Source organism: Glycine max, chromosome 8 (genome assembly GCF_000004515.6).
Source record: "Glycine max cultivar Williams 82 chromosome 8, Glycine_max_v4.0, whole genome shotgun sequence".
NCBI classification, from domain to species: domain Eukaryota; kingdom Viridiplantae; phylum Streptophyta; class Magnoliopsida; order Fabales; family Fabaceae; genus Glycine; species Glycine max.
The window spans coordinates 3,171,226-3,198,505 of NC_038244.2; the positions used below are offsets into that span (position 1 = coordinate 3,171,226).

General features: G+C 34.5%; 3 protein-coding genes and 2 non-coding genes across 13 annotated transcripts in view; all 5 read right to left on the minus strand.

Moving 5' to 3' along the window:
- Window positions 1–4,949, minus strand: part of LOC100819549 (actin-related protein 4) — a 6,744-nt gene extending 1,795 nt beyond the window's left edge. Inside the window, exons 1-16 of one of the 2 annotated variants that reach the window (XM_003530606.5) lie at window positions 4,768–4,947; window positions 4,591–4,682; window positions 4,368–4,502; window positions 4,202–4,275; window positions 3,731–3,811; window positions 3,519–3,579; window positions 3,330–3,379; window positions 3,015–3,069; window positions 2,377–2,454; window positions 2,226–2,279; window positions 1,623–1,676; window positions 1,492–1,552; window positions 623–674; window positions 365–431; window positions 175–237; window positions 21–83 (exon numbers count right to left, since the gene is read on the minus strand). In XM_003530606.5, coding sequence (XP_003530654.1) covers window positions 21–83; window positions 175–237; window positions 365–431; window positions 623–674; window positions 1,492–1,552; window positions 1,623–1,676; window positions 2,226–2,279; window positions 2,377–2,454; window positions 3,015–3,069; window positions 3,330–3,379; window positions 3,519–3,579; window positions 3,731–3,811; window positions 4,202–4,275; window positions 4,368–4,502; window positions 4,591–4,682; window positions 4,768–4,780 — 1,053 coding nt within the window. In that variant the 5' untranslated portion in view covers window positions 4,781–4,947. Of the gene's footprint in view, window positions 1–20; window positions 84–174; window positions 238–364; window positions 432–622; window positions 675–1,491; window positions 1,553–1,622; window positions 1,677–2,225; window positions 2,280–2,376; window positions 2,455–3,014; window positions 3,070–3,329; window positions 3,380–3,518; window positions 3,580–3,730; window positions 3,812–4,201; window positions 4,276–4,367; window positions 4,503–4,590; window positions 4,683–4,767 lie in introns of those variants that run through there. The other variant, XR_001389395.3, reaches the window with a different exon arrangement.
- An 821-nt stretch (window positions 4,950–5,770) lies between these two features.
- On the minus strand, window positions 5,771–9,147 carry LOC100778386 (peptidyl-tRNA hydrolase, chloroplastic). Of its 7 annotated transcripts, XR_005892510.1 has the most exons (9): window positions 8,819–9,132; window positions 8,625–8,709; window positions 8,182–8,249; window positions 7,920–7,970; window positions 7,739–7,812; window positions 6,738–6,796; window positions 6,577–6,652; window positions 6,377–6,485; window positions 5,771–6,259 (listed from the first exon to the last, which is right to left on the minus strand). XR_005892510.1 is itself a non-coding variant. In XM_041017945.1 (8 exons), the coding sequence occupies exons 1-8, from the start codon at window positions 9,038–9,040 to the stop codon at window positions 6,482–6,484; spliced, it is 600 nt and encodes a 199-aa protein (XP_040873879.1). In that variant the 5' UTR covers window positions 9,041–9,132; the 3' UTR covers window positions 5,771–6,481. The 7 variants fall into 7 exon arrangements, 3 of the variants coding, with proteins under 3 accessions (XP_040873879.1, XP_040873878.1, XP_040873880.1); XM_041017945.1 differs by having other exon boundaries at window positions 5,771–6,485; window positions 7,739–7,773; XM_041017944.1 differs by having other exon boundaries at window positions 5,771–6,485.
- A 25-nt stretch (window positions 9,148–9,172) lies between these two features.
- On the minus strand, window positions 9,173–9,244 carry TRNAD-GUC (transfer RNA aspartic acid (anticodon GUC)). Its single transcript has one exon. It is a non-coding gene; the product is annotated as a tRNA-Asp (tRNA).
- On the minus strand, window positions 9,213–9,463 carry MIR6300 (microRNA MIR6300). Its single transcript, NR_126753.1, has one exon. It is a non-coding gene; the product is annotated as a microRNA MIR6300 (primary transcript).
- Window positions 9,464–10,322: 859 nt separating this feature from the next.
- LOC100818305 (DENN domain and WD repeat-containing protein SCD1) lies at window positions 10,323–26,988 on the minus strand. Of its 2 annotated transcripts, XM_003532449.3 has the most exons (31): window positions 26,485–26,988; window positions 26,300–26,393; window positions 24,526–24,727; window positions 24,077–24,218; window positions 23,887–23,987; window positions 23,295–23,358; window positions 22,960–23,073; window positions 19,588–19,808; window positions 18,877–18,931; window positions 18,696–18,779; window positions 18,026–18,221; window positions 17,800–17,929; window positions 16,863–16,905; window positions 16,725–16,769; window positions 16,205–16,280; window positions 16,000–16,073; window positions 15,843–15,893; window positions 14,918–15,075; window positions 14,786–14,833; window positions 14,224–14,281; window positions 14,055–14,138; window positions 13,496–13,757; window positions 13,202–13,401; window positions 13,033–13,097; window positions 12,815–12,938; window positions 12,510–12,691; window positions 12,332–12,403; window positions 12,089–12,249; window positions 11,912–11,953; window positions 11,319–11,527; window positions 10,323–10,697 (listed from the first exon to the last, which is right to left on the minus strand). In XM_003532449.3, the coding sequence occupies exons 1-31, from the start codon at window positions 26,656–26,658 to the stop codon at window positions 10,602–10,604; spliced, it is 3,627 nt and encodes a 1,208-aa protein (XP_003532497.1). In that variant the 5' UTR covers window positions 26,659–26,988; the 3' UTR covers window positions 10,323–10,601. The 2 variants fall into 2 exon arrangements, with proteins under 2 accessions (XP_003532497.1, XP_006584853.1); XM_006584790.3 differs by lacking the exons at window positions 23,887–23,987; window positions 24,077–24,218; window positions 24,526–24,727; window positions 26,300–26,393; window positions 26,485–26,988 and having other exon boundaries at window positions 22,960–23,044; window positions 23,295–23,346.
- Window positions 26,989–27,280: the final 292 nt, after the last annotated feature.

Here is a 27,280-nt window from a genome sequence, read left to right on the forward strand (position 1 = left end):
GGGGGGGGTGTCAAAGTTACCAGTATGGTACTAAATAGTTCCCTACGAATGTCCACATCACACTTATTAATGCTCTCTATAATCTGCACATATCCAAAATAATGAGCAATAGAAGAAAATTTGAAGTCTAGAATATGTAGAAAGAATGCATTTAAATTTACATTAAAAAAATACCATTTTTGGAAGACCACGAATTGAAGGAGCAATTTCTGCAAAACTCTCCATACCAGGGATTGTCTGTGATTTACATTAAAGCAGTTAAATTTGTGAGGAACAGGATGCAAACTGGAATTTTGACTGAACTGAACAGTATAAGCACAGAACACCATTAAAAAATCACACTTATTGAACAAAATACAAATACCTGAACCAATAATGGATTAAAAAGAATATCAGGAATCTTGAATCTGTCAGATCCAACTTCAATAATCCTGTGACATCCATGACATCAAAGTTAAATGATTATCGCAAGTAAACCAGAAAAAAGATGCCTCAAATCTACAAAGATATTTGTAGATACACAGAACATAACAAAGACAAGAATGGAAGAAGATTGGTTTGAAGACCATTCAAATAATTCAACAAATCCTCAGTATTTCAATACAAGTAAAGATGGACTTACTGGCCATCAGGAAGCTCGTACGGAGTCATAGGAATGTTAGAATATACTCTCTCTGCAATGGAAAAGTAATAATAATGGATATCATGTCATATATGGAATCTGATAATAATGAACTTGAATGTAACCAGGAAAGTAAAAGCATCATTGAGTTATAAAATATGAGTCCCATTAACATGATCCCTAAGGGCACTAGTTAAAGAGAAGTTTATATGCATTAATAAATGCTTCTAATTACTTAAAAAATTAAATTACTTTTATGATATAATAAATGTCTTCTTTTTCAAAAAATATTTTCTACTTTTGCTTCCTTAAACAATGCCCTCAATACATCAAAACATTGAAAAATCATGAGCAAGTGAGCTAATCTATATGGAAATATAGAGTAGAGAGCAACTGCCACAAATAATGTCAAAGGAAACATGACAAATCAAGTCAACGTATGTATAACTTCTGATAGAACTGTGTAAGCTGTTTAAACCCTACAGTTGCAAGCAATCACATCAGTGTACTATTTATATAATAATTACCCTAATATGTTATAAAAGCTAAATTATTATAATCTAATTAAACTCATACACCGCTCCCATAAATTAAAAGAAAAAGAAAAACTTTCACTCATTATGAAATAATATGATAATAGAGCAACAGTTAATATCAATCAATTTTTTTTACGATGTTAATATCAATCATTGAAGAATGGAATAACATGTGATTTTCAAGCAAGATATTACCATCCAAGATGTCAATGCATAAAATAAAATAAAAAAGTGCCACCATAGGTAAGGCATTTGTCTGTATATGTCCCATAAAGAATATAATGAACTAGACCAAGACTCAACATTATATGAAACTACATCAGGGACACAAACCATCATATGGAGAATCTGGTGTTCGGCAAACACATTCCTTGATGTCACTAGCAATCACCCTCTGTCACAATAAATAGTCAGCATGGAATGGAGACATGACATGAAAAGAAAATTTAGGGCAAAATACAGACCTGGGAGTAGAGTTTGTAGCTTTCTGTTGTATGTGGAAAATCAAGGTCTACAGTCTGTGGGAATCAGAAAAAACAGAGGTAACAAAGATCACTCTCCATTTGTGCATTTGACTGCAGTATTTCTTTAAATCATGCTAAATGTAACAGCATGAAACTGAATAACATTTGTGATTTCATAGAATTAGAATTAGATATGAGCAAGCAAGCAAGTAAGCAAACAGGATGTACATTTATCATCCCAGCAATGTACCGCAACCAATAGTGCCCTTCTTATCAAATTTGAACAACTAATTGATCAATAAAGTTCAAGATCAAGAGGAACAGTGGAACATAGCATTCCAAGGTTGACACCCGACATCCCAAACTTTTCAAAAACTCAAGGGAAAAAGCACCAAGGATTGAGCAAAATAAGAAGAAACAAGATATACTACTGACAATAGTTTTTTTTGTTTTGTTCTTTTTTTTCCCGAAAAGGATAGAAGCAGTCGTGAAAAAGGAGATACATCCCAACTATGTTGGCACCCACCTCCCCCACACCCTCAACTAGCCAAAAAGGAGGTACTACTGACAATAGTTGCAAATTACAATGAAATTATAAGATACCTGAAGATTTCCAGGATGTATTTCCTTTTTCTTGAATGAACATCGAGGTCTTATCTTCAATAACAAACAAATAAAGCAAATATAAATATAGCTACTTTACTAAGATGACCCTTGAAAAAAAAGAAGAAAATAGCTAATGTATGTCACTCACTGTGATACCTTTGCCTTCCAAACTTTTCATCAAGCAATCTGTCAGAAACTCTCCTCCAATAGGAGAAGCTATCACAGCCTATTGTAGACATAAGTAAAGACATAAGCAGACACAGGAAACTTGAATAAACCTTAACGACAAACACAAGGCTACAAGTACAATATAATAAAAATTCTTCTAAATTATATATCAAGGAAACAGAATGTAAAACATCAACCACAGACAGATAACGAAATATTAATATATTGATATGGAGTCATCCATGAAGTGATGAAATGAAACTATTGAACTTGCATACCAATGTTTCAAAGTCACCAATTTACATTAGTGCTTTCCACAAATTTTATATTTACTACTTAGTCTTTATTTCACAATTTAATTATGTTATATTTTTTACAAAGAAAGATCAGATAATTTATCACAGGTCATATTAAATATCTTTAAGAAATATATCATTGACTTACTTGAAACCATAACCCACTAGTGATAATTTTTAATGAAGAAGCATGTTTTGGAACAGTAGTGCAAGCAAAATAATAAAATTAGAGTCTTAAAAAACTAAATATAATAAGCATGCTTAAAAAATGGACCAAGTCCTCTAATATATTATTTCCCTTTGACAGGACAGCAAGCAATACCTTTTGAAGAACATAACCATCCAGTACTGGTACAACAGTAGTTGATCCACCACCACTGAGTTTTGAAATAATGAACAAAACTACTCGTCAAAAATGTAGTATTGTAATGTAGCATATCAACTAAAATCAATAAATGAAATATTAAAAAGTAAAGTGACAACAACTATTTAGTTGCATGCTGGAAAGAAAAGGAAGACAAATGTATTGCAGTATATCTACCAAACCAAATTCATAAGTACGCAATTTGGCAATTGTATTGCACATTAATATCAACACAGAACCAAACTGTTTGTCAACAACTTCAAAGTCTCGTACCTATCAACAACTAATGAGGTAGCACGCCCTGATGCAAAAGATGTGAGAACCTGGTGCCACAAAATACTCCTTCATTAACTAGTTCACAAATTCATGGCATCAATATAAAATACATTTTTTTATCACTAATTCTTTTGTTGCAACTTGATAGTAAGATATGGACCCAGCAGTAAAGATCATACAACTTACAGCATTCTTCGCCAAAAACAACGCTGGTACTTTATATTTTTCAAACATAAGTTCTGCTGCCCTGATACATAGGAAAAAGAAAATGAAATCTAAAAGTTGAACCAAACTTTATTACTAAACAAACATGAAATAATATAATAGTGTATACAGCAAAAAGCCTAAAACCCAAAAACTTAAATGAGAAGGAGGGGGGGTTATTGTTGACAGAATACCTTTCTCTCTGTTCTTGAGTGTTGGAGCATGGTTCGGCAAGTAGCATTGGACGTTCTTTAGGGTCGACTAGGAGGCATTCCCTGAAAACCAATGACAGTGAATAGTAGCATAAAGCATAGACAGATAAATAAATTAGCAGAAACTCCTAAGAGAATGATATTTGACACAAGAATGGAAAACACTATCATACATACAACACAAATTAGTAAACATAAAGAGAGGTTTGCATAAACAACATGATATCTCGACCACATGAGTATTCTCTTTTTACTCTCTATACAGTAGTTGACTAATTTTTGGGACCACTGCATATAAAAAGAACCATCATGAGCTTCCTAAGAAGTAGGAACCTTAACAATTGACAACCGCACATGCTATATCAAGAAAATGGTGATCCCGTTTATGACCAAGAAGAAGAAGAAAAGAAAATGATGATCCTATTATAGCCAGATTCAGTAATGAGAACCAACCTCAAAGCATGATCCCATATGTTATCTACAATATTCCAGTCAACAACAACTCCATTCTTCAAGGGTGACAGCACCTGATCAACATCAAAACAAATAATTTTAAAATAACTGAAATGAGATTAAAATTTAAAGCCTAACCTAGCAGATAGATATTTGGAAGTGTTACCTCCATATGGTCTCTGCGGTATCCTAGTGACTGAGATCCTACATAAAGTTTGCATTTTCCCTTGGTTTTGTCAGAGTTCTCATCATTAATATCAGCAGTTCCATCAATGTCCATTTGATCAATTGCACCAACAACCTAAGTATGTGACAATGTATGTTCCAGATATCTCTTACAATACAAAGAATAAAATGCAGTTAAAAAGAGGCGAATGAGAGAGAGTTACAGAGGGAAAGACGGCCTTGGGAGCATCTTCGCCAGCGTAACCGGCTTTGCAAGTGTGGGAACCCAGGTCTATCACTATTGCTGATACTTCGTCTGCCAAATTAAATAAAATTGCAACAGAAACGAAAATAATCAGAAATTAGAGGGCATACATAGACATAGTGAACAGAACACTTACCACCGCCATACATGACTCTGACTCGGGGAGAGAATGAATTCCAATTTCCAACGAAACGAGCTTGGGAAGGACTCAAGAGTGCAGAAAGAACAAGGGCTTCTTTTCGTGTTTCCGTTGATGGCGGGTTTCATATCACAGTTTGCTTTGGGCCCTTCAGATCTGTCGGAAACAATCCAACATGGCCCATGCGTCCTGCATGTATGAATTTAGATTATATATTATGATTTTTAAAAGATAATTATGCTTACAACTTTATTTAGAAAGTAGGTTCTTGAAATAATTAAAAAATTCATATTCTAATTTTTAAATAAATATATTGAAATTTTTAAAACTGTTTTTTAAAATATATACATTTTTTTATAAAAAAAACCTTTAAAATACTTTTTCCAAAACATTTTGTTTATTAATTTTATAATCAAAGTCAATGCTTAGAAAATTTGTTTTAAAAATTATACTCTTCTCTCTGAGGGATGAGTTGTTTTTTTCATAGAAACACAAGTATTCTCTGTTGTTGTTAGGCCTATTGGCCCTTCTCCTTAACAAATTATTTATTTTTAGATTTTAATTAACATGTATTTTTAGAATAAAGTAATTTCATATTGGCATTTATTAATCCATCAATATATTTTTTTGTAAGCTAGAAAAAAAGTAATAATTGAAAAAATATTTTCAAGAGGCTTTAGTTCATAATATAGTATTATTATCTCTCAGTACTATTTTCTTTAATATTTTTATTCTTAATTATTCAAAATGCATCAGGTTCATGAAATATACTATTAAATAAATAAAACATTGAAAAATATTTATAATATATGCTATTATTTTTTAATACTTTTGTCAATATTTTTACTCTAACAACAATAGCGTAATACAATATTATTGAGTAAAATTCAAATAGGGCATACTAAGTTATGTGAGTTCCATTCCATGCTATTTTTTTTAGCAGATCCTATTTCGTGAGCCCAACATAAATTTCACCAAATAATAAATAGCAAATTCTGTAGAAAGATAAGTAGGTATATTATACACAACAACTTTGGTTAAGAAATACAGCTCGTTCGTTGAACAAACAGCCAAAAACTATTATTTAGTGTACAAGAAGCCTAGCTGAACCAAAGAATGGGGAAAGGAAATGTGATGGGCAGATTCATGACATCAAGCCAGAGCAACTCTTGTATGAATACACAGTGATGAACTTCTACATAGTGATAAAGAATTAAAAACCGTTGTTGAGTCTCGTGTGAGCTATCAACTCACAGGCAGCCAAGAACAGAGAAAATGATCTTATGTGATCATTATGAAAGGTACCTACAACTACAATTGCCTAATAATTCCACGACATTATATAATGTAATTCAAGGCGCTGAAAGTGCTCAAAATTGATCAAACACCACAATATGTAAACGTCTGAAGATTTCAGGCACCAGGTTCGAATTCATTGTGCTGAAACTGCTTTCTGAAAGAATTGATGAATACTTGCTCAAACATAGCCCTATCAAATTAAAAACAGAGATTTGAACGAGTTTACTCTAAGCTGTATCTCCTTGCTATACGATCCTGTTTGTTTGTACTTGCCAAAAGGATATTTTTAAGTCAGAAATTCCTCAACCTGTTTGCTCTATCTTTTTGGCACTATTAACAAATGTTGCACTTTTATCAAATCCCTCAAGCAAAAGAATCCGCACAGCTTCTAATCCATCTCGTAATGTAAAATTCAACTGAAAGACATTTTTATCAACTTTTAGAACTTCCATGTGCTGAGGGCCAGTTTGTCAGTTTACACCTTTAAAAAAAAAAAGAGATACATACCTCTTGCCTTTCTGTTTAGTGAAGGTGTGAAGAACAAAAGCTACAGGGTCCATTTTCCCAGGAGGTCGCCCAATGCCTAATCAGCAATAAAATGACAAATAGTATTATAAATTATTGTAATGTGAATGGATATTTTAATAATGGAAATGATATGAACGTACCAATTCTTAAACGGGGAAAACCAGTATTCCCTTTGAAGTGATTAATAACACTCTTCATTCTGCCAAATAGCAAGGAAAAGAAAACATTAATACTTCATTTCTCTTCTGCTTAGTGTGTTTGTCTAAATTGTTTCTACTTAAAAAAACGCTTATTTTAAAGTTGTTTTTTTTTTAAGTTTAAGCAAACTCACCCAATATCACTATCACCCAGTTTATATTACAATAGTAAAAATAATGAGTTTCTGGCATGCCTTGCCCTTGGAATACAACAACCTTCCACCCTCCTCCAAAACTTATGTACACCCCCAACACCCACCTAAAAAAAAAAAATCACAATAGAAACATTAAAATTAAAGAATTTGATATGCCTTCCAAAAAATAGAGAAAATGAGTTTCTTATCCTTGCATGGTGTAAAATCACACAGAGCAAGTTAAAATATAAAGGCTGGGTTCACAGAAGAAGCCAAATTCAAAGGTTCCTGTAAATCAATGTTTTGATGAAGAGACAAGGAAGCTGATTTATCCCTATAACATAATAGTCAGTCTAGTTCTCTGTATGCTTCCCATGCATATTGTCTTGGTTGTACAACACACAACTCAAACACCCTTTGCCCCAAGAGAAAGGGAGGACATTATCATTAGACAACTAGCAGAAAATTTAGACACATCTGATGAAAATAAATAGTTCCTTTCCAAGATAAGGCATGCAAACCTACAATCCCACAACCATCAATAATATTTTGCCTTGACAGTTGATAGAAAAGAAAATGATTGTGTACAAAGTATTCTTCAAGTTGAGTATTTCCCTGACCCACATTGTGGATGCGACTAAAGGAAGACAAATATGGCATTTCAAATTTCAGAAATATGAAGAAACTAGGCCTTGATATTCACGCCAATAGACATGTTGATTTATAAACTCAAATAAGGAGCCAAACCAGGCCTACACATATGTTGTTTCATAGCAAAAAGAGAGCACAAACAAAGCAAATTACAATTACCCATTGTGACCTCCATGTCCACCCTTTGGTAGAAGCTGCAATTTAGCAAAAGGCAAATCCAAGTCGTCAACGATCTGAAAAAAATAATTATTAATTGAATACTCAAGCAGATCATCCTTCTATTTTTCTTTTGTCACTTACAGATATAAAGAACAAAGTAGTCATAGCATAGATATTATACCACAAGTACTTGCTTCACTGGAATCTTGTAATATGAAACTATGGTCCCAACCTTCAAAATAGATTCAAACACCAGCCAACCATAATCAAAATAAAATATTTATTATGGTAGATTCTTGGGAGGTGAAGATACAACACGAAACATAGATATGTTATGACAGGACATGGAGACGTGGAAGATTTTTAAAAGTAACCACGGGTCATTATAGATACAACAAAATACTATTGCTTACATTTGAATATTATCCGGATAGCAGACTTACAGATTCGCCACTTAAATTCATAAAAGTCTGTGGTTTTGCAAGTATAACTGGTACATCACCTATAAAACCTGCAATTGGAAACCAACTTCTGTCATAAATGGGAACATGCAAATACTTAAATTTTATCTTCTTGCTTTTATCACCAACATTCAGAAACCTCTACTGAAATTGTGTGGAACAGTGGCCGTATGCAATATTTAATTATTTATGTGAAAGCCATAACGTGGCCTAAACATTAATTAGAACAACGACGGATTCAGGTTTGGCATGAAACTAGTTTGGGAATCAACAACGGCAACAACAGCCTTATCCCATTAGGTAAGGGTTTAGTTAAAAAACAATATTTGGGGATATTATGCACCATGACACCCCTTTTAGTAATTTCATCCCAAATTAACTAGACAGATATATTAGTAAAAGGGTTTTGTCTAATCTAATCGAACCTTTTCCAAATAAGGCTTTGAAGGAAACAGTGGTCATAGATATCCCTTCAGCTTCAGCAATGGTATCAACCATCTCAAAACCCACCTGAAAATAAAAAAGCTCAGACAGATAACCTATCATCACAGAGCCACCCAGCATGGAAAGCTATTAAATTTAAAGTAACCAACTAACATTGTGGCGGGTGGCAGCGTACTTTTTGCCTGGATTGCCGAGGCCAACAATTAACCAAGGTGAAGCTGCTTCCTTCTTCTTCTCCTTCGAATCCGACGTTGATATGGAAGCCGAAGAAGAACAATTTTGAATGGTCATAATGAGAGACGAAGAAGAAGAAGAACAGAGAGAGGTAAGGCCTAGAGAATCGCCACCCGAGGAAGGGCAATTTCATTGATGAAACCCAACAACCAGAAATGTTCATATTTTCAAACCCTAAACCGAAGAATCCAGGAAGAAAGCTATGTTATCTTATTCTTGGGGAGGAAGGGAACGAATGGATAGCGAAATAGTCAAGAGATTAATTAATATTCAAAAACACAGAAAATGAAAAAAGCGCCGTTGCCGGGGATCGAACCCGGGTCACCCGCGTGACAGGCGGGAATACTTACCACTATACTACAACGACTTGATGATTATCGAGTAATATTAATATATCTATACAAAAAAGTTGCATGATATTGGATGAATATGACTTACATTATAGCCGATAGCGATATAATCAAATGTAACTTTAAAACAAAAATATAATCAAATGCTATCGGTAATATTAAAACATTTATTATTTAAAATTACCATTGAATTTCACAAACAAGTTGTTGTAATATAGTGGTAAGTATTTTTACCTCTCACGTGGGTGACCTGAGTCTGATTTCCAGCAATGATGTTTGTTTTGAATTTTTTTGTTGCGTATTATCTATGTCTTGATACTTCATTTTAGAATTTTAGGGTAATGGTAATGCAAAAGATTTATTATTTAAAATTATATGTTGAATCTCAAACAATAAGTTATAGTATAGTGATAAATATTTCTGTTTGTCACATGGGTGACTTGGGTTTGATCCCCGATAATGACGTATGTTTTGACTTTTTTTGTTACATACTATCTATTTTCTGATACTTCATTTTAGGATAATAGTCATGCAAAATATTTATTATGTACCATTATTTGTTGAATTTCAGGCAACAAGTCATTGTAGTATAATGATAAATACTTTTGTTTGTCACGCGAGTAATGACTCGGGTTTGATCTTCAACAATGGCGTTTGTTTTGATTTCTTTTTGTTGCATATAATCTAGATTAAATTAATTTTTTAATTTTCTAATTTATTTTTTAATTCAATTTAGACCTATAATCTATTTCTTGACACTTCATTTTAGGGTTTTTGCGAGTTTCATTCCCAAAAACGTGGCCTCCGCATCAAAATTTAAAATGTCGGAACAACGTTTACCCAAATCCTTTTATAATTGTTTTGATAAATGGTTTAAATTAAAGAATTAGCACTTTAAGTTACACACTTACACCTCTTACTAGATACATCAAAGTGGTACCTTGTAGCGCTTCTATGCTTTGAAGTAGCGAGGAAGAATTTCGGGAAAAGGATCATAAAAAGTTCAGGAAATTTGTTTTATCGTTATTCCAATTTATCAAGCATACCGAGAATCTTGATATGAGGAAGTAAACATAACGTTCATTGCACAATCAATTGAGACTTCAATGGTAGACATTATAACTAATCTATCCACACTAATAAAATTTGTTCTTCGTAGCAGTATGTACATTCAGAATACAGAAACCTCTAACCACAAAATTACAAGTGTTCGCAAGTTGGACTCATCAGACATATCTTTGCACATTTTTATATACTATAAGGAAAATAAACAAAAAATAATGGAGATAACCCCTCCTCTTCATTAAGTACCTTGTCTTTCACCTTTAAAATTGTTACAATTTACAAACGTGAAAATGCATTTAACGATTGAACTCAAATATTAATAGTTGCATCCCACAGCCTTATAAGCCCGTTGCGACCACCGCTGCATATCCTTTTCCTTTCCAAGTCTGAAGCAACACACCTTACCTGGATGTCATACATAATACAGCCAAAATCAACCCAGGAAAACAACCAATAACAAATGAACATAACAACAGGCATATGATAATTCTCCACACCGTTAGCTGGCAAAAAAGTGTTATCAAGTAACTGATGCCTATAAAATAATCAGTAATAATTTTCAGTAAGCCATAATTTAAGAGTAAAAGAATTGTCACTACAAGTCATAATTTCATAAAGAAAAGAACAAAAAAAAATTTAAGCCAGAAGAAATTGAAAGATATTTTAAGTATTTAATTTCACTGCTGTATAGTTATTATATTAAAGAAAGAAAAAAATGAGCTTCCTTAGGCAAGTTCTCCAAAACTAATTATTTGTATCAAAGATTAATAACACCCCGAAAAATAACAGGAATGGTAGTAAAGATACTGTGATAGTAGTTAGTAGTTACATGAAGGAAATTTGTGTATGAGCCAGGCAATAAAGTTTATCTGGGAGGCAAAGAATATCAGACAATTATCTCGAAAATTCACCAGAAAAAAACCTAACCTAATCTTGAACAATAACTATTTTGGGGGCATGAAGCAGCAATATATACATATATAGTACTTGGAATTATATGAACAAAAGAGGCAATAAACTACATACCATAGCAACTGTTTTCTGTGGTGTTCTGTAAAGCTGCCAACCAGCCATCTTGGACCCAGTGCCAGAAAAACCACCAAGTCTTTCTTGGGGCCGGTGAAAGAGCGACAAAGAATTATCAGCTGCTCCAATGCCTAACCAGTGCTCCCCAGCATTGATAGATAATATGGCAGCATTGTGAATTGTTACATTTTTTGCACAGCGTATACCTCCTGCACAGCCAATGAGTATGTTACCAGGTGATCTCAAATGCCTTGTGACTTTGCAGAGAAGAATTGCATGGGCATAACACCAACTCTAAAACATTCTAGCTTATGATATATAGACTTCTTATGCATTTCTTATAAAATTGATTTGCTTTAATTTGTGCTAAGACACTGTATAGGTGGAGTTGAAATAAAACGGATAGTATTATAGAACGAGACATTTAGTTTAATGAATAACAGCAGGGTAAGCTACACTAGGGAAAACTCTTTAACATATTGGTGCTTGCCTGCATGGCCAATTGCAACCTTATAGTTTGCATTTTACCCAAATCGACCAGAAGCAAAATGTCAAGAATGAAAATATAAGCAACAATAAAGAGACTGCCATACCATCATCATTTTCCCAAAAACGTAGCAGGCCATCAGTGGACCCTAGAATGGAAATTTAACATTTTAGTAAGCACTGGATATAAAAGCACAGTGGAAATTTCTCTTCAAGCAAGCCCAAGAACCAACAAAATAAAAGATACCAAATGGCAGCATAGCAAAAAATTGGAGATGACGCACCTGTAATTATTCCTCTGTCTAAAGAAGAATACTCAACACATAATATTGGCCCAGCATGGCAAGCTAAGACAGCATCCATTGTTCCTCGGGAAACAGACCATATTCTTGCCGTCCAATCATCACTACCAGTAATCACAGTGTCACCAACCATTCTTATGGACCTGCATTTTGTTTTTGTATAGGATCATGCATTATTTGTTTACATTTGTAAATGAGTAGGAATGCATGTTTTTCCTTGTTTACCGTATCCATTGTGTATGTCCTGAAAGTTTATGCATCTGCCTACTAGCACGGATATCCCATATGTTAGCAACCCTGTGGTGCAAGCAGCAAGTTAGACATTAGATAAATAATGTATGACAAACATCTAAATCACACAAGGAAAACTCAGTCTCAAAAATTGTTTTTTTATTTTACATACACGTCTCTTCCAGCCGCAGCCAAGACTCCCACATTGTCATCATATTCCATGCATAGAACAGCACTAGAGCAACGGCCAACAGTTGCAACACATCTATCTGTTCTTACATCCCACATCTTCACGGTGCCATCATGGGATGCAGTTAACACACGTTCCCCGGAGAGCGTGCGCACACAGCTGACCTACATGGTTGGTTGGCTATCTGAATTAAGTTTCAATTATCCATTCTGTATATTTGTAATGAATTTACAACACCTATACTGTTTATATTAGAACAAACCAAATATTTTTAAAGTAAGAAATACCGGTCCATCATGGCCTTTAAGCTCTTCTAGAAGTTGAGTTGTTTGCTTATCCCACACCAAAACAGACTGATCATCAGATCCTGACACCACCTTCCCCCTATCTGAACTTATGGCGCGGATAGTTCTACATTTAAAGACAGAAGAAAGGATTCACATTATTTTACTTATTCAAAGATGTTGACAACCATACAGGAAATTTAATGAGTGAGAGAAAGAACCTAGTATGGCCTTTTAAAGTTGCCCTGAGTTCAGAACCACGAAGACTAGGATCCCAGATCTTAACCTGCATATTTGCACATGAACAGCATATCACCTCATTCTGGGTACCAGAAGGCAATGAAACAACTCAGTACCAGGTTATTCCATGTGATAGATATTGAAACTTACTGAGCAGTCGGTGCTTCCACTAATAAAAAAACCAGCATCTTCACGGTCACCAACCAAATCCCACACTTCTCTTTTTGTAACACAATGGAGAGCAGTAATGGCACCATTATGACCCCTAAGTATGCGAACATTGGTTTGAAGCTTTTTCTGGCCACCACTTGACAGATCTTGTTTGCGAGGAGTCCCATTCTCATTTGTAGCTAGAATTATAAAGCAGTAGAACAAAGTGATTTTGACAGTATATTGAAGAATCAAAACTTAATGATACTGGCAGTTCATTCAAGAACCAAGTACCTGAGTTTCCTCCATCAGACGTCCATCTACGAACACGACTAAATGAGCTGGATCTAGTTGTTGTATTTCGGCTGAACATACTCTGCACCCAGTTTCTACCAACACCAGTTGCCTCAGTGGGTTGCTGGTTCTCATCTTTGGCATCTTTAGAATGCGGGGATGGCAATGCAAGTAATAACACAGACTGTGCTTTCATTGAGGTGATTCCCCAGTATCCATTACGTAATTGCTGGATATGAGACAAGAACCCTCTGATCTTTATCTGAATCAATCACATGAGGAATGATTCAGCAATAATTCATTATGAGCCCAAATTTTCAATCGCATAGAATTAAGACAAATATATAAACTAATACATAACTACATATTACATAAACAAAGGAACATTCACAAGAGAGAGAACTCATATGATAGTTATATAGTAACCACTGACCATTAACACTGACTGTACAATAAAAAATGTAGCACTCTGGATGATTTATTGCAGAGACCAAAATTATAGTTTTCCGTAATTTTCATGACTAGGATTTTTCCAGAGACCAAAATAGCATTAACTTACAAATTGATTGGATCCGATGCTGTTCCTCTCTGCAATTGTTTCGATCATGTACCAAGCATCATTATCAGGAAGTCCCAGCCCAGCCTTCATGCAGGCAAAGTATTAAAAGCACAAAAAGATACAACTTGACTTCAATGAAATTCAAGCACATGAGTAGACCAAACAATACCATGTGTGATGCCAACACAACAAGCTGAGCTGTCACCAAAGATGCATAGTTGGCAGACCTGGTAATAAAATGCAAATCCATAAACAAGTTGGAAATATGTAATTATTATTATAGTGTAATATTGCAAGTCTGTCAGATAACATTCTCATAATTAAGTAACTGTATATTCCTGTAATTGTTCTTATATTTGTGACACCTAGGGATGGCAAAAAAATCTGTATCCGTGGGTAAAATCTGCCACGAATATCTAAATGGGCACCTGCATGTAATTTAAACAGGTTTGTTGTATGTCCCAGGGAAGCACATCCACGACTAAATTAAACAAGTAACGACTCAAGGCTGAGCCTTGGTGTAATCCTATCCTTATAGGAAGTCCTTAGTCTTGTCTCTCTAAGAGTTCTCATACTAATAGTTAACCCATCAGAAAAGATATTTATGAGGATAAAAGAAGATAACATTTATGAGGACAGAAAAGATGCCACAAGGTAGAGAATGAGGAGTCTGCTTATAAAAAGAAGCAAGAAAATCAAAGGAAAATTAAATGGAAAAAAAAAATCCTTACTTGTTTGAAGATTGCTCCATTAAATAGTCAAAATATCCTTCCCAAAATCTGCAAGGGAAGTGCATGAACTAAGTTGAACTCTACAAATTCCAGATACTGAAATCATGAAGAAATAATACATGTAATGCATACCGTAATTCCTCCCAAATAGATAAAGAGATAAGATGACGTTGGACGTAGTCCAGCACATTATTATTATCTTTCTTATACATATCAGAAGAAACTTCAAGAGCATCTCTAATGGTCAACAAGTCATTACGTGATGTTGCGCGATTAATAGCTGTTTTAAGCTGAAAATAAACAAATTCAAAAAGAGACAAGAAGAAAATTAAGAAATATTTTTCTAAAAAAAAGAATTTACTCAATTAGAAATTAAGGGAATAAGTTATCATAACAAATATATATACACAATTATTCATTGTCTCGGGTGAATGGCAACTCATGACATAAGAGGAGTCACTCTTTTCCAAGTATCACCTCATTTTGGCACCAAATAAGTGAAAGGATTCTAGCTCATCATTTCCTTAAGTATAGGCATATTAATAATTGGACTTAATTACATTGGTTTGAAAACTTGAAAGGCAACATTGCTGTAACTGAAACCAAAGGAGTTATATTGAATTTTCTATTAAAATGGGGTGATAAAATGTGTATTTAAGCCAATATTTTATACTTCGAAAGCTGGACCTATTTGTGACAGAAAAAAGAGTATAGATTTCAATTATGTATTACAGTGAGACAACTGAGATACTGTTGGAATACCAGTTTTCAAAGGCCAAACATAAAACTACAATCCCTTGAATTATGGAGGCACAACAACAGTTTGTTGGGGAATTTTTCTACAAGGAAGGGGAAGTGATGCAACAGGTCACTTATGCTAATCAAGGTAGACATGCCACCCAAGTTGGTAAGTTCACCTCGGGTTTGCTTGGCAACATATCAAGATTGCCATGCCAATAATGCCATTCACAGATTTAATAATTTCAAATTATATCCTCTCAGTAACACACGTGAAGGATTAAAAAGATAAATACAAAAAGGCATAGCATTTTTTTACCAATTCTTTCACTGCAATAAACTGTTCTTCAGTGAGATGACAGTCCCAACCCTGGTAAAACAATCTAGCATAAGATTCATTGTACCAGATTCCAGAACAAGAAATTATAAATAAAGAAATAAATAATTATCAGTTGGAGCTAAATAGAGCTACAAACCGAATGTATATGCTCTCTTATACATTCAACAAATCCACTACCGCCAATCCCCTCTGCATCAGATTCAATCAAAGCTGCAAAACCAACCTCAATCACTTTTTGACAAGCTCTCCAGACTTGCAATACAGAATAATTTCTGGCAACAAACAAAATGTTTTCTCCACACAAGTATTAGCAAGAATTGAGATGTGACATAACATAATACCGAGTATCGTTCCATATTCAAAGGATGAGAGAGGATCATCTGTTGCTCCCAGTTTAAGAAGCCGCAGCCATAAACCCTGGTGATGAGATAGACAATGTATAAAGAGAAAAGCAGATGGAATTAAAAGAAGATACAAGGTTGTCTTTTCTGCAAGAAAACGGAATAAAACCAAACCAAAATACAGTTCGGATAGAACAGAAACACAATATAAGGAGCATTACTCAACAAGCACCCATTGATCATTGTGAGCAAGAGTCGAGAGATAGCAGATGGGGTACAATTCACAGTCCCTCAGGGTATTTGAGAGATCCTGGCCCCCTTCCAATATAATTAAAAACCTTTTCCTATCTTCTAACTAATGTCAGAATCAATTAGGTGACTATCAGTTGTCAGTCAGGTTGGGTTGTTATCCCCTGCTACCCCATCTACTCCACTCATGCAGGCCCGTTTATTTTAGTTCCATTATCAGAACACATACACAACAGATAAAGGTATGTATATAAAGGATCAAAGAAGCTACCTGCAGCTTAACCTGAATATCTAGCACCATGCGATCCCTTTCAGCCTGAAACCACAAAAACCATAATTTTAGGAACAATTTAAAGCTATACTTCATTGACACACAAGAAGCAGGAATGTCCTGGTGGTTTTAACTTACAGCTCTCTCGTCTGGACTAAGACTATCTGCTAAAGGATCCTTACTGCTCAACACAGAAAGGAATAGTTAGAAAAAAGCAGAGAAAGTCAAACCGTACAAGCAAGCATGACAATTAGTTTATCCAATAGATAGAATAAAGTAAAATGTATTGCTCATGTGTAAAAACAAATCCTGTCCCAAATAGCAAAGCAGTGCATAAAATTTATGGAGAAAACCTTCAATTTGGTCCTCCAAAGTTATGCACCACTCACCACATTAGTCCTTCAAAAAATCTGGGCACCAAAATAGCCTTTCAAAAATTTAGTTACCTTCAAATTTATTCTGTCGCCATATTAGTCCCACAAAAAAGGTCATTATACTGGTTCTTATCAAGGACTAAAGTGGTGAGAAAACAAAAAAAAAAATTGGTGGCCCAAATTTTTTAAGGACTAATGGGGTGGCTATGACTTTGGAGGACCGAATTGAGAGCTTTATCAAATTTCTAATATGTTTATGAATTTTTCTAGGATATAAGCTTTTTTAATTTCTGCTAATGATGTTCTTTTATCAAACAATAATGATAAAAAAGAGCCAAAAAAATTTAGCACAACAAACTGGTACTATTTACCTAAAGTCAAAATTGTTTTGGCTGACACCCATAAAACTTGATGCAAGTCATACAAATAAATCCCAGGCTTACTTACCTTTATGAAACATTAGGTAATAGATACCAAAGCTTGATAGAATAAACTTGATTAAAAAGCTTTTACAACTTATGGAATTTTTTCATATGAATCCTTATGTACATGCAAATATTTGGCATATTGTGAGAGATTTCCTTTAAAAAAAGACCTTTTGAAATAACTGAAAAGGATGTGCAGGACAATTTTCCTGGCACCAATATGGCAATATTGATAAACTTAAAACATTTTTACCCTTCCACAATTGCTTGCATTACCTAGGAGTATGCCTTCCTGAGTACTCAAAAGCATTACTAACTGCTGCAAGAATCTGTTTCCTCTTTTCTTCTTGTTCTTCTGTTCTGATATTTGCAGGAAATCTATCATAAGTGTATTTGGCACCAGATCCTGAAGAAATGAGAAGTAATAACCATATCCAGTTTAGCTTATATTCACAACAAATTCTTTTAGCTAGAAATTTTGTTTACAAGTCATTCATTTTACCTGATATTCCAATATCAGAATCTGATACTGTTAAAATCTCAGGTTCTACTGAGGATGAAGGAAGAATTGACATAGGGTTTTGACCCCTTCCAATTGCATCTTGTAGCTTATCAAGCAGATTATTGTTGTTTTCATCAGAACCTACTCCTCTTTCCAAATAATCCAAGAAACCATGAGAGTCTAGGAACTGAGCTATCTGTAAAAATCAAATTTGGAATTGGTATAAAGGAAGAAAAATTCTACACTGATATGGAGAATAAAATTATCATTCCCGTCATAAATCAAGAGAATTTGATTGCTACATGGTGGAATCTTCATTATTACATCTATTAGAATGTTTGGATAAGGGTTGAATGCTTACAAAACATTGGTTTGATGCTTGTAACATGATTATGGGAAAACCATGATTGGATATTTTCAAACCATAATTGCTTTTACTCCTAAAAGCATGTTTACCTAAAAGTGAAAAAAAAAGTAGCCTTTGCACTGGGTTTAGAAAATGAAAATCAAGATCATCCAAGCTCAAGTTTGCAAGTGCTAACCCCAATACGCTATGAGACTGAATCTAACTATCATAATCAGTAAAGAAAATTAATCATGATTAGAGCTATTGCTATTTTCCATCACTGCTAATCGGAGAACATAATCCATGACATGACCTAAAATTTACCATGGGCTCTGGTGGTTGGTTAGTAGATCGAGACCGCTTCTTCAAAAAAGCTTGAGAGTTGAAGACCTGAGTAGCACTATTTTCCTGATGTCAAAGAAAGAAAAATTCAAAACTCATAACAAATTTGTGCTATGAAAGATTGAAAACCAAATCTCTAAAAACATGAAATGAAAATTCATACTAGGAAATTGCGATAGCCACTTAAAACTGTTGCAAAGAACTTTAGGAATATCATCCTGCACAAGACACAATGACAATACGACACATCAGACTAGACACCTATTATGTGCAACCAACATGTCTGGTTTTCTACAAAAGAATATCATGCAAATAAAAAAATTATTGGTCCACCTCATAATTGTTGAAGGCTATTTTTAGGATGGATTTCAATTAGAGGATTAGCCACATAGAATTCAATAGAAAGTACAAATCAATCATCAATTTATTGGTCCAGTTGCATCTTCTGCTGAGTTAAATATCATAAATCCAAAACTTAATAGCATTTTTTGCCCCTACTATCATCAAAATTCAAATCCGGTCCCCCCATTTGTTTTTTTGGAATTTGATACCCCACTATTTTAATTGTTAAATTTTGATCCATCCGTTAACATGACATTCAGATATTTAACAGAAAATATTGATGTGGCAGTGCAGTAGAGTGCCACGTCAGCATTTCTTTTAAATGTTGAATGTCAAGTTATGGATGGATCAAAATTGCACAACTCAGATAGTAGGGGAGCAAATTTGTCAAAAAAAAAATAGGGTCCAAATTCAAATTTCAATGAAAGTAGAGGAACCAAAAGTGAAATTAAGCCTAAATCCAAATAGAAAGTAAGGTTCTTCAATATGCAACTCATGGAAAGCAGTGAATAATCTAGCATCCAAGCATCACCTTAGCTGAAGGTCGTGTTCCTCTCCCCATTGCTTAGCCCTAAGTTTAGGATAATGCTCAGACACACTGTATATTCCAGTGTTCATCTCATCAATTCCAATTACATTGGGATATAATAGCTTCATTATCTCACCACGCAAAAGGCTGAATTCTGGCTCAGGAATAGGAGGAATTTCCTCTGAGGTAGTGATACGATTATACTCAAGGTCCACAACAACAACCTACAAGAGGTTCAAAGACAACATTTTTTTTTATCAAAACTAAACATTCATTTGAACAAATAGAATCTTTCACATGCATGCTATTGGGAAAAATCCAAGTCCCACATCGACTAGAGATAGTACCAAGATAGAGTATACAAGTGGTGAGGGATGGGTAACCCTCACCCTAAGACTAATAACTGCTAAATATGAGTTATTTTGATAGTAAAAATATATTGAAAATATCTTTAAAAATATTTATTTAGCAGTTATCTTTGGCTTAAATATTAAGATTTGATATTTTTCTTATTTATGTCTTGCAGATATGAAAAGGAGAGATTAAAGGAGAAAAAGATCTAGAAAATATCCAAAATATCAAGAAATCTCAAGAAGATATGATTACAAGCAAAACAAATCCAAAAGATATCAAAAATATCAAAAAAAGAAGATTTTTAGCATCAAGCCCAAGTCCACTACAACAACTATAAAAAGGGAATCAAGCCAAGCAGAAAAGAACACACAATAACCCCCTCTCCTAGGGGTTTCATTTACTCCCTCTCTTTCTTTCACCCCCTTCTCATTGTAAAGCCTTCAATGGCCATGAGTGGCTAAGCCTCTTGTTAGGGTCTGGCAGGCCTAAAAGCCAAGCGATGTATGATGTACTCACTATTTATTAATGCAAAGGTGTTTTCTATTCTATTATCTTTTCTGTTTTTATCTTGCATTATTCATCTTTATATTCTGTTAGGGGTTAGACGCTCGGGAGAGGATAACTTCTAGATAAGATTTAAATAAGGTATACATGCATTAGTTGTAGGGGTTAGACACTCGGAAGAGGGTAACTTCTAATAGAACAAAAAGAAAGGATTTCATAAGAAAGTATTGCTAGGAATAGAATGATTATTTTATGCCCATGCATTCTTGCAAACATCTCGAATTCATACTTCATGCATTTTGTTTGTTGAGTCTTTGCAAAGGAATTTGGAAGATAGATAAATAAAATAAGCTTGTCATCCTGAGGAATCAGGGACAAGTAATTGAACAGATGTGGGTAGAACAGAGTCACCTAAATTGATAAAGAAAAATCATAAACTCATACATCCTAGGCAAACAAGGCAAGGCAAACAAGGCAGGCCAGGTCTCAACCTTATCATATTCTGATTTTATCTTCTATTTTTATCTTTTACTTTTCTTATCTTATTTTTTTTATCTTTTATTTTCTCTTATCTTTATCATATCTTAATTTAAATATTTTATCTTCTATATTTATCTTTAAATCTTTTATCCTTTCTTTTAAATCTTTATCTTATCTACTATATTTTCTTATCTTTATTTTAAATTCTTTATCTATTGCTTTAGATTGGGTTTGCATTAATCTAAGTACAAACAAAGTCCATGTGGATTCGACACTCGGACTTCCGAGTACTTTACTACTTGTGATAAATTTGGTACACTTGCCAACGAGTTAACAAAGACCTAGTTTTTGGGGTTGAGTTAAGGTCAAACTCACATTCTAAGATGGTATCAAAGCCTATCCTAGATACATCAAAAGGGTCACTCAACATATTATCCTCGCACCAAGCCCAAAAGTGTTGAGCGTGAGGTGTATTGGGAAAAACCCAAGTTCCACATCGACTAAAGATAATGCCAAGATAGAATATATAAGTGGTGGACAACCCTCGTTGAGTTAGGCCCAAACCACATTCTAAGACATGCCAAACTCTAAAGTAACAAAACAAAACACTGTTATGAAAATAAAATTTAATAAAAAGTTGCCCTGCCAAGTAAACACCTTACTTTGATAGCCAATTAGAGACATAAAACATAGTTCACCAATTTTATGAAGAAGCAAGAGAAAAGATTACAAGAAAGATCAAGACGATACTTTTACAGTGTTCGTGGCATGGCAGCCCATGGTCAAATTCGTTGATAGAAATCCAACAAAACACCATCAGGAAGTAGTGGGTTCATGTGGTGGTCTTATATTAATGGATTTACATGAGCATAATCATAACCGTTCTATACTTTCTATTGATTTGTTTATTTGCTATTATTCTTGGAATCTTCAGTTCTCACCTACATGATTATTATATTATCTATGATAAGGTAGAGAAACAACACTCTGGCAAGGTGTTTGATTTGTAATTTTGGTCCTCCTATTATCGTCACTTCTTTAATTAGGTCCCTCTATTTTTTAATTGTGCAAATGTGGGTCAATCAATGATTGTCTGTCAAATAATTAATAAAGATGATGATTGGCACTATGATGCGTCTTATTTGTCTTATATGGCATTATAAAATATGACTAAAGGCAGTGTCTTGGAAACCGATTCACTCTAGCTTAAAAAAAAAATGAACAAAACCTCCACCATGAACTATCTCTAAGCTAACTGTTATTCATGCCTGTGTCTCGACCTGCTGTGGTGCATCACTTGCAATTAGATGCAACTGTGGTAGGGGACTTTGGGTGGACTATGGCAGCTTGAAAGAAGGGGCAAAGGGTATCCATAATTGTAATTATATTGTACAGTCTTTAAGGATGTATATAAGAGTGAAATCTAAGATAAATGGAACATCAATGATACACAGTTACTCACCATTAGATATATTAATATTATAAAGGGCTGACAATGACAATGTATCCAACAAGAGATTTTCTTCAATACTAGTTTTAAAGTAGCGTGGATTGGATGCAGTGTCTTTTTTTAATCTGTTACTCCTTGGTCTCCAAAGGACATAGGATTGCATGGGTAAAATGAGGTTTAGGAAAGGGTATCGATATTAAACAATGATAATTTCTTATAATATCATGACTCATGAGAAAAGTTAGCAACATACTCTTTCTATCACCCTATTATTGGCTTAAATTTGTTGGAAATAAAAAAATTGTACCCTGCTCTATCCAGTTAAAAAAAAGTCAAAACTAAACTCTAGAGCATTAAATATGAAGTGTCATAAAGTAGCAACACTAAAGACCAGGGTCCAGGAATTAGCAACCTATTAGCTAAAGCAGTATACCTTTGATCAAATGAAGAATCAAAAGATTACCGCTAACTAGTAGTCAAAAACTAAATGAAATTCAAAACTGCAAGGTGAACTTGGCCACAAACTGGACTTTCTGTAAAGTAGGTGGTGGTGGTGGTGACAAGGAACAAGAGCAGTAATGACTTACCCCATCAATTGCCAGAGCAGAAGTATCAACACCCGAATAGAGTCCCATCATATATGGTGTAGGAGCATCAATATAATCTACTCCACTGAAAAACAGCAACGGAATGTATACATGCTTGATGAAAGCAAAACAAAAAGAAAAGACCCAGAAAAAGGGATTAGAAGTGAGTCAACAAAAGGAGTTGATATTCTAGAAATCAGCAAGAGAAGTTATTAAATATGATATTCCCAAATATAGCCACCACTATCCTGGGTAATATTTAAGTAAAAAAGAAATGGAGTACATAAATGTAGAAAAAACTAATGCCAAGTCTAAAAAGGATTTTCAAATCTCACCTGCCATCGGAATGGGTAGATTAAGTGACAAATGGCTTCTGATGCAAGAGTTAGAAGTGAATACCTGCCAAAATAAAATACACACTAAACAATCATTTTACAAACTGAGTTAATACAGTAAATGACAAATTACTAGACAAGTAAGATAAAAGAGGGAGAATTATAATCAACATCAACCTGTAATATTTACTACACAACATGACTAACCACTTTGGTAATTGGTCCTTAATACTAGTTTTCCCTAAAATAAATCATTCTAGGAATATTGATAAAGTACTCCAAGGTGTAAACAACAAAATGGATCAACATATCCTTTCTGACACTGTTCCAAAGAATTGATATACAGTGGAGTCCAAATGAATTCCAAACTTAAACTGTATTATCATTATGAAGGATAGGGCAGACACAGGTAAAAACTTGTAAAAATATATGGTAAAATTTGCTATCAGCTTCACAGTATCAACTGCTATCAACATGAAATTTATGGCAGTGTAGATGGAAGTCAAGGTACTGGATCATTGCCACTGGAGAGGTCAATGTTGACTAAAAAAGTAACAGGAAATTACTTCAATAGTCTTAAGAAGAAAAATACTTATTAGCTCGAAGCAAAATTCTTCTCTCAAGCAACACTGCTGTAAAAAGGCTCAATAAGTTGTCAACATCCAAGCACTGCACCAGAGGCTGAAATGATATCTGTTCCACAAAATTTAGGACAGTTGTCAGATAATGAAGCAGAAGCAAGCATCTAATAAACCCATGAAAAAAGATCTAGGAGACTGTACATCAGCATGGGGAAGCCAATCAATAGGTGGAGCCTCTACAGAAAGCAGACAACTCTCAATAGCAAACAGAACTCGCTCCTTTCCAGGAGTTGGCAAAGGCACACTAGATACCATATGTGCTATAACATCCCATAGAGGCTTGCTGAAATTATTGTAGAGCTGGGAACATTAAAAGCAATAGAAACACAATGCAATGCATTTTCACATTTAATCTAAAGAAAAACTTTTAGTCACATCCATGAAGTCAAACTATAACAAAAGTCACAGTTACATGTTGCTTTTAAAAGGGAGAGAATGATTAAACTGAGTTAGATGTTGATTTTTTAAAAAGGTGAAAATAACAATACTTTATAATCTACTGTATAGAACATACAGAGGCAGTTACAATGTCAACACTTGATCCTTAAGAAAGCAGCTGAAATTTTAGCCACTATGTATGGCACACTCACCTACTTCCATTTGGGGAAAAACACAGAGCAAATATTTCCTCTAGAGCACTTTTTAGTACGCGGAAACTTGGCAAGCGTGAAACCAGACAGATGCATTTGTCAGCATATGAATTTGCCTGAATCCGGTAGGCCTCTGCAATATCCTCACAAACTGGATCCCGGAAAGAAATGCAGCTGACATAAATTTTTGATCCATCACCCTCTGTATCAAATTTTTAAGTTAATATGGTATCAGAAAATAACACCCATACAGAGAGGTAAAAATGATGCAAGCAACCAAAATATACAAAGTAATTGAAATATCAACTTATTAGTTAAAAAATATGTTGAAAAATAAGTTGAGCTGATGAAAGCAACAACAGAAAAAGTGAAGTGTAAATGTGAAATGTTAAAATATTTTGCAGATTTGAAGGCCCAGAATTGCTCTTTTTCAAGATACTTGTGCTGTGTGTAGCAAGAGGTCAAAACTAGAGGCCAGTTCATTGCTACATTATAAGGTGGCTGCTTTCATTTGGAACAAGTATTCAGTGTGGAAATAAAATTAATATGAATAATATTTTATATGTATATATTATAAACACACATATATTTATTTATTTGATGTGACTAAATTGATATAAATAATATTTTTTAATTAATTTCACATTAATTTTATTTCTGCATAAAATAAATAAAGATATGCAAAATAATTATAATTTTAAATCAAGTAGAGTTGATGAGCTGAACCAAGCTATTCGTGAGCTTGAATCGAGTCGAATTCAAGCTGAAAATACAAGTTCATATCGAACTCAAGTCAAACTTCGAGCTGAGCTAATTCTTAACGAGTCCAGTCGAGCTGAACCAATCTCGGCTCATTTCCAGCCCTACTGCAGAGTCTCTTAGAGCACCCCACCACACCCTGAACTTTGTCCTCTATTTCTCACCGTCCCATCCACATTATATTTGACCCATCCTACAGGAGGTGGTTGCCATCCCACAGCTTGATCATGGACTATCAGGCTCTACATAAAAGAGAAATAAGAAGACCACTTTATCCCAAAGAAGCAGTAGCTCCAAGAGACTATCACTGAGAATTTCCTTACCCTCTCCCTAGCTGTACTTTACTACTATCATCTCCCATAAAATTTCCAGCATTAACAAGAGACTATCATTACATCACCATTTACTGCTGCACACATACATTGTAACATCTCCCTAATTAACAGAGCATCTTAACTAATATCTCTGTTAGGAACAGAGGGAGAAGGTGAGGGAAGGTTCCTTGAATTCGAGGACAAGGGAGCCTCCTTACTACACTAATTATCTTTACTCAAATTCATCTTTTCTGCTTTATTCATTTACTCATGTTTATATAGGGATAACAAGCTTCTCCTGACCGAATTGATTCTCCACTAACAACAGCTTCCATTTTCCACTAACACTACTAACAACCTATAATAGAATTTGGCATTATCCTGAAACATAACCACTGCTAGTGCTTCCTAGAGACACTACACAAAATCATTGAGATATGCAGGTCTGGTAGTGATCCTCTTGGGCCTTCCTTCATGGGCTTCTGCTATATCTACTTCTTCCTATCAATCTCTGTCCAGAGTATTAGAACAGCGCAGTATATGCGCAACCTCAAATCACATATTTATGCTTCACCGAGTAATTTAGCTAACTATCTCTGCAAGAAGCTTCAATAAACAATGTCTAACTTCCTAATACACTTCCACAAAAATGAAAACAACAACCGAAGAGATAATAACGGGCGTACGCAACGCAAGCATACCGGTCAAAACAATCGGATAGCTCCGCGGAAACGAGGCAGGATCATTGGAATCAAATCCTGAGGAATAAAATTCAACGCCGGCGGGTAGAACACACTGAAAGCAACAAGGACAAGCATCAGATCAATTCAGCAACGCAACAATAATAACACATTGGAAAGCGAAGGAAGAGATCTTTGTTGCTTACTGTGGAAAGCTGAGGCGGCGGAGAAGGGTAGAGAGTGTGATTGGGGGGAGGATACTGGTCGAGAAGAGAAGGAAGGTACAAGCAACCAGTGCCATGGTACCCTTTGTTTCCGTCCATGGTTCGAATCTCGGGTCCGATCCCGCACACCACGAAGTACTCGAAGATTCGAGACATTTCTTCTGGCGATGGCGAATCCAAGAGTTTTTATATCTGATTTCTTCCCCTTTCCCCTCTCCGAAACCCAAGAGAGAAGGGGTGGTGCTCCGAGATCTGGCTCCGATTGGTGAATTTGAATTTGAATTTGTTCGACTTGTAACTTGGATTTCTGGAATGAGGGAGTTTGTTTTGTTAGTTATGGTTTTTGTAGCCAAATGCAAACCGGGTGCTCAGGCGCTGAAAAATGAAAAAGCATGCTTTTCTTCCAGTTCGGGAATTTATTAGGTAAACAAAGAAACGAAAGCCAGAGAAATGAAAATTCTTAGTGTGCATTATGCAATGTACCCAGAAATAAAATAAACATTAAACTTCAATTCATAGTTAATGATTATGTTACTCAAACAAATTTTTCAGAAACTTTAAATATTCTCCTATTTATTTTTACTGAAGAGTTAAGATGAAAAACAAAATACCAACTTAATATTATTTTATTTCTTTAAAGAATTAATTTATCTTTATTATACAGAGAAAAAGGAAATAAAAAAAAAACTACACAGTATCAGTGTATGCGTATAGGAATAATTATAAAGTAGTTATTATAAAATTATTCCTTTTTTTTAGAAGTATTAGAACATGTATA

Excerpts from the sequence above, each read along its gene's own strand:
- LOC100778386 (XM_041017944.1), bottom strand. The coding sequence starts at position 9,040 with ATGAACATTTCTGGTTGTTGGGTTTCATCAATGAAATTGCCCTTCCTC. Across the intron at positions 6,797-7,738 it reads GGACATGGAGGTCACAATGG|AATGAAGAGTGTTATTAATC; the intron begins GTAATTGTAATT and ends GCTATTTGGCAG. Across the intron at positions 6,653-6,737 it reads TTTTCCCCGTTTAAGAATTG|GCATTGGGCGACCTCCTGGG; the intron begins GTACGTTCATAT and ends ATTGCTGATTAG.
- LOC100818305 (XM_003532449.3), bottom strand. The coding sequence starts at position 26,658 with ATGTCTCGAATCTTCGAGTACTTCGTGGTGTGCGGGATCGGACCCGAG. Across the intron at positions 14,834-14,917 it reads TCTATTTGGGAGGAATTACG|ATTTTGGGAAGGATATTTTG; the intron begins GTATGCATTACA and ends CTTCCCTTGCAG. Across the intron at positions 13,098-13,201 it reads GTGGAAGCACCGACTGCTCA|GTTAAGATCTGGGATCCTAG; the intron begins GTAAGTTTCAAT and ends GCAAATATGCAG.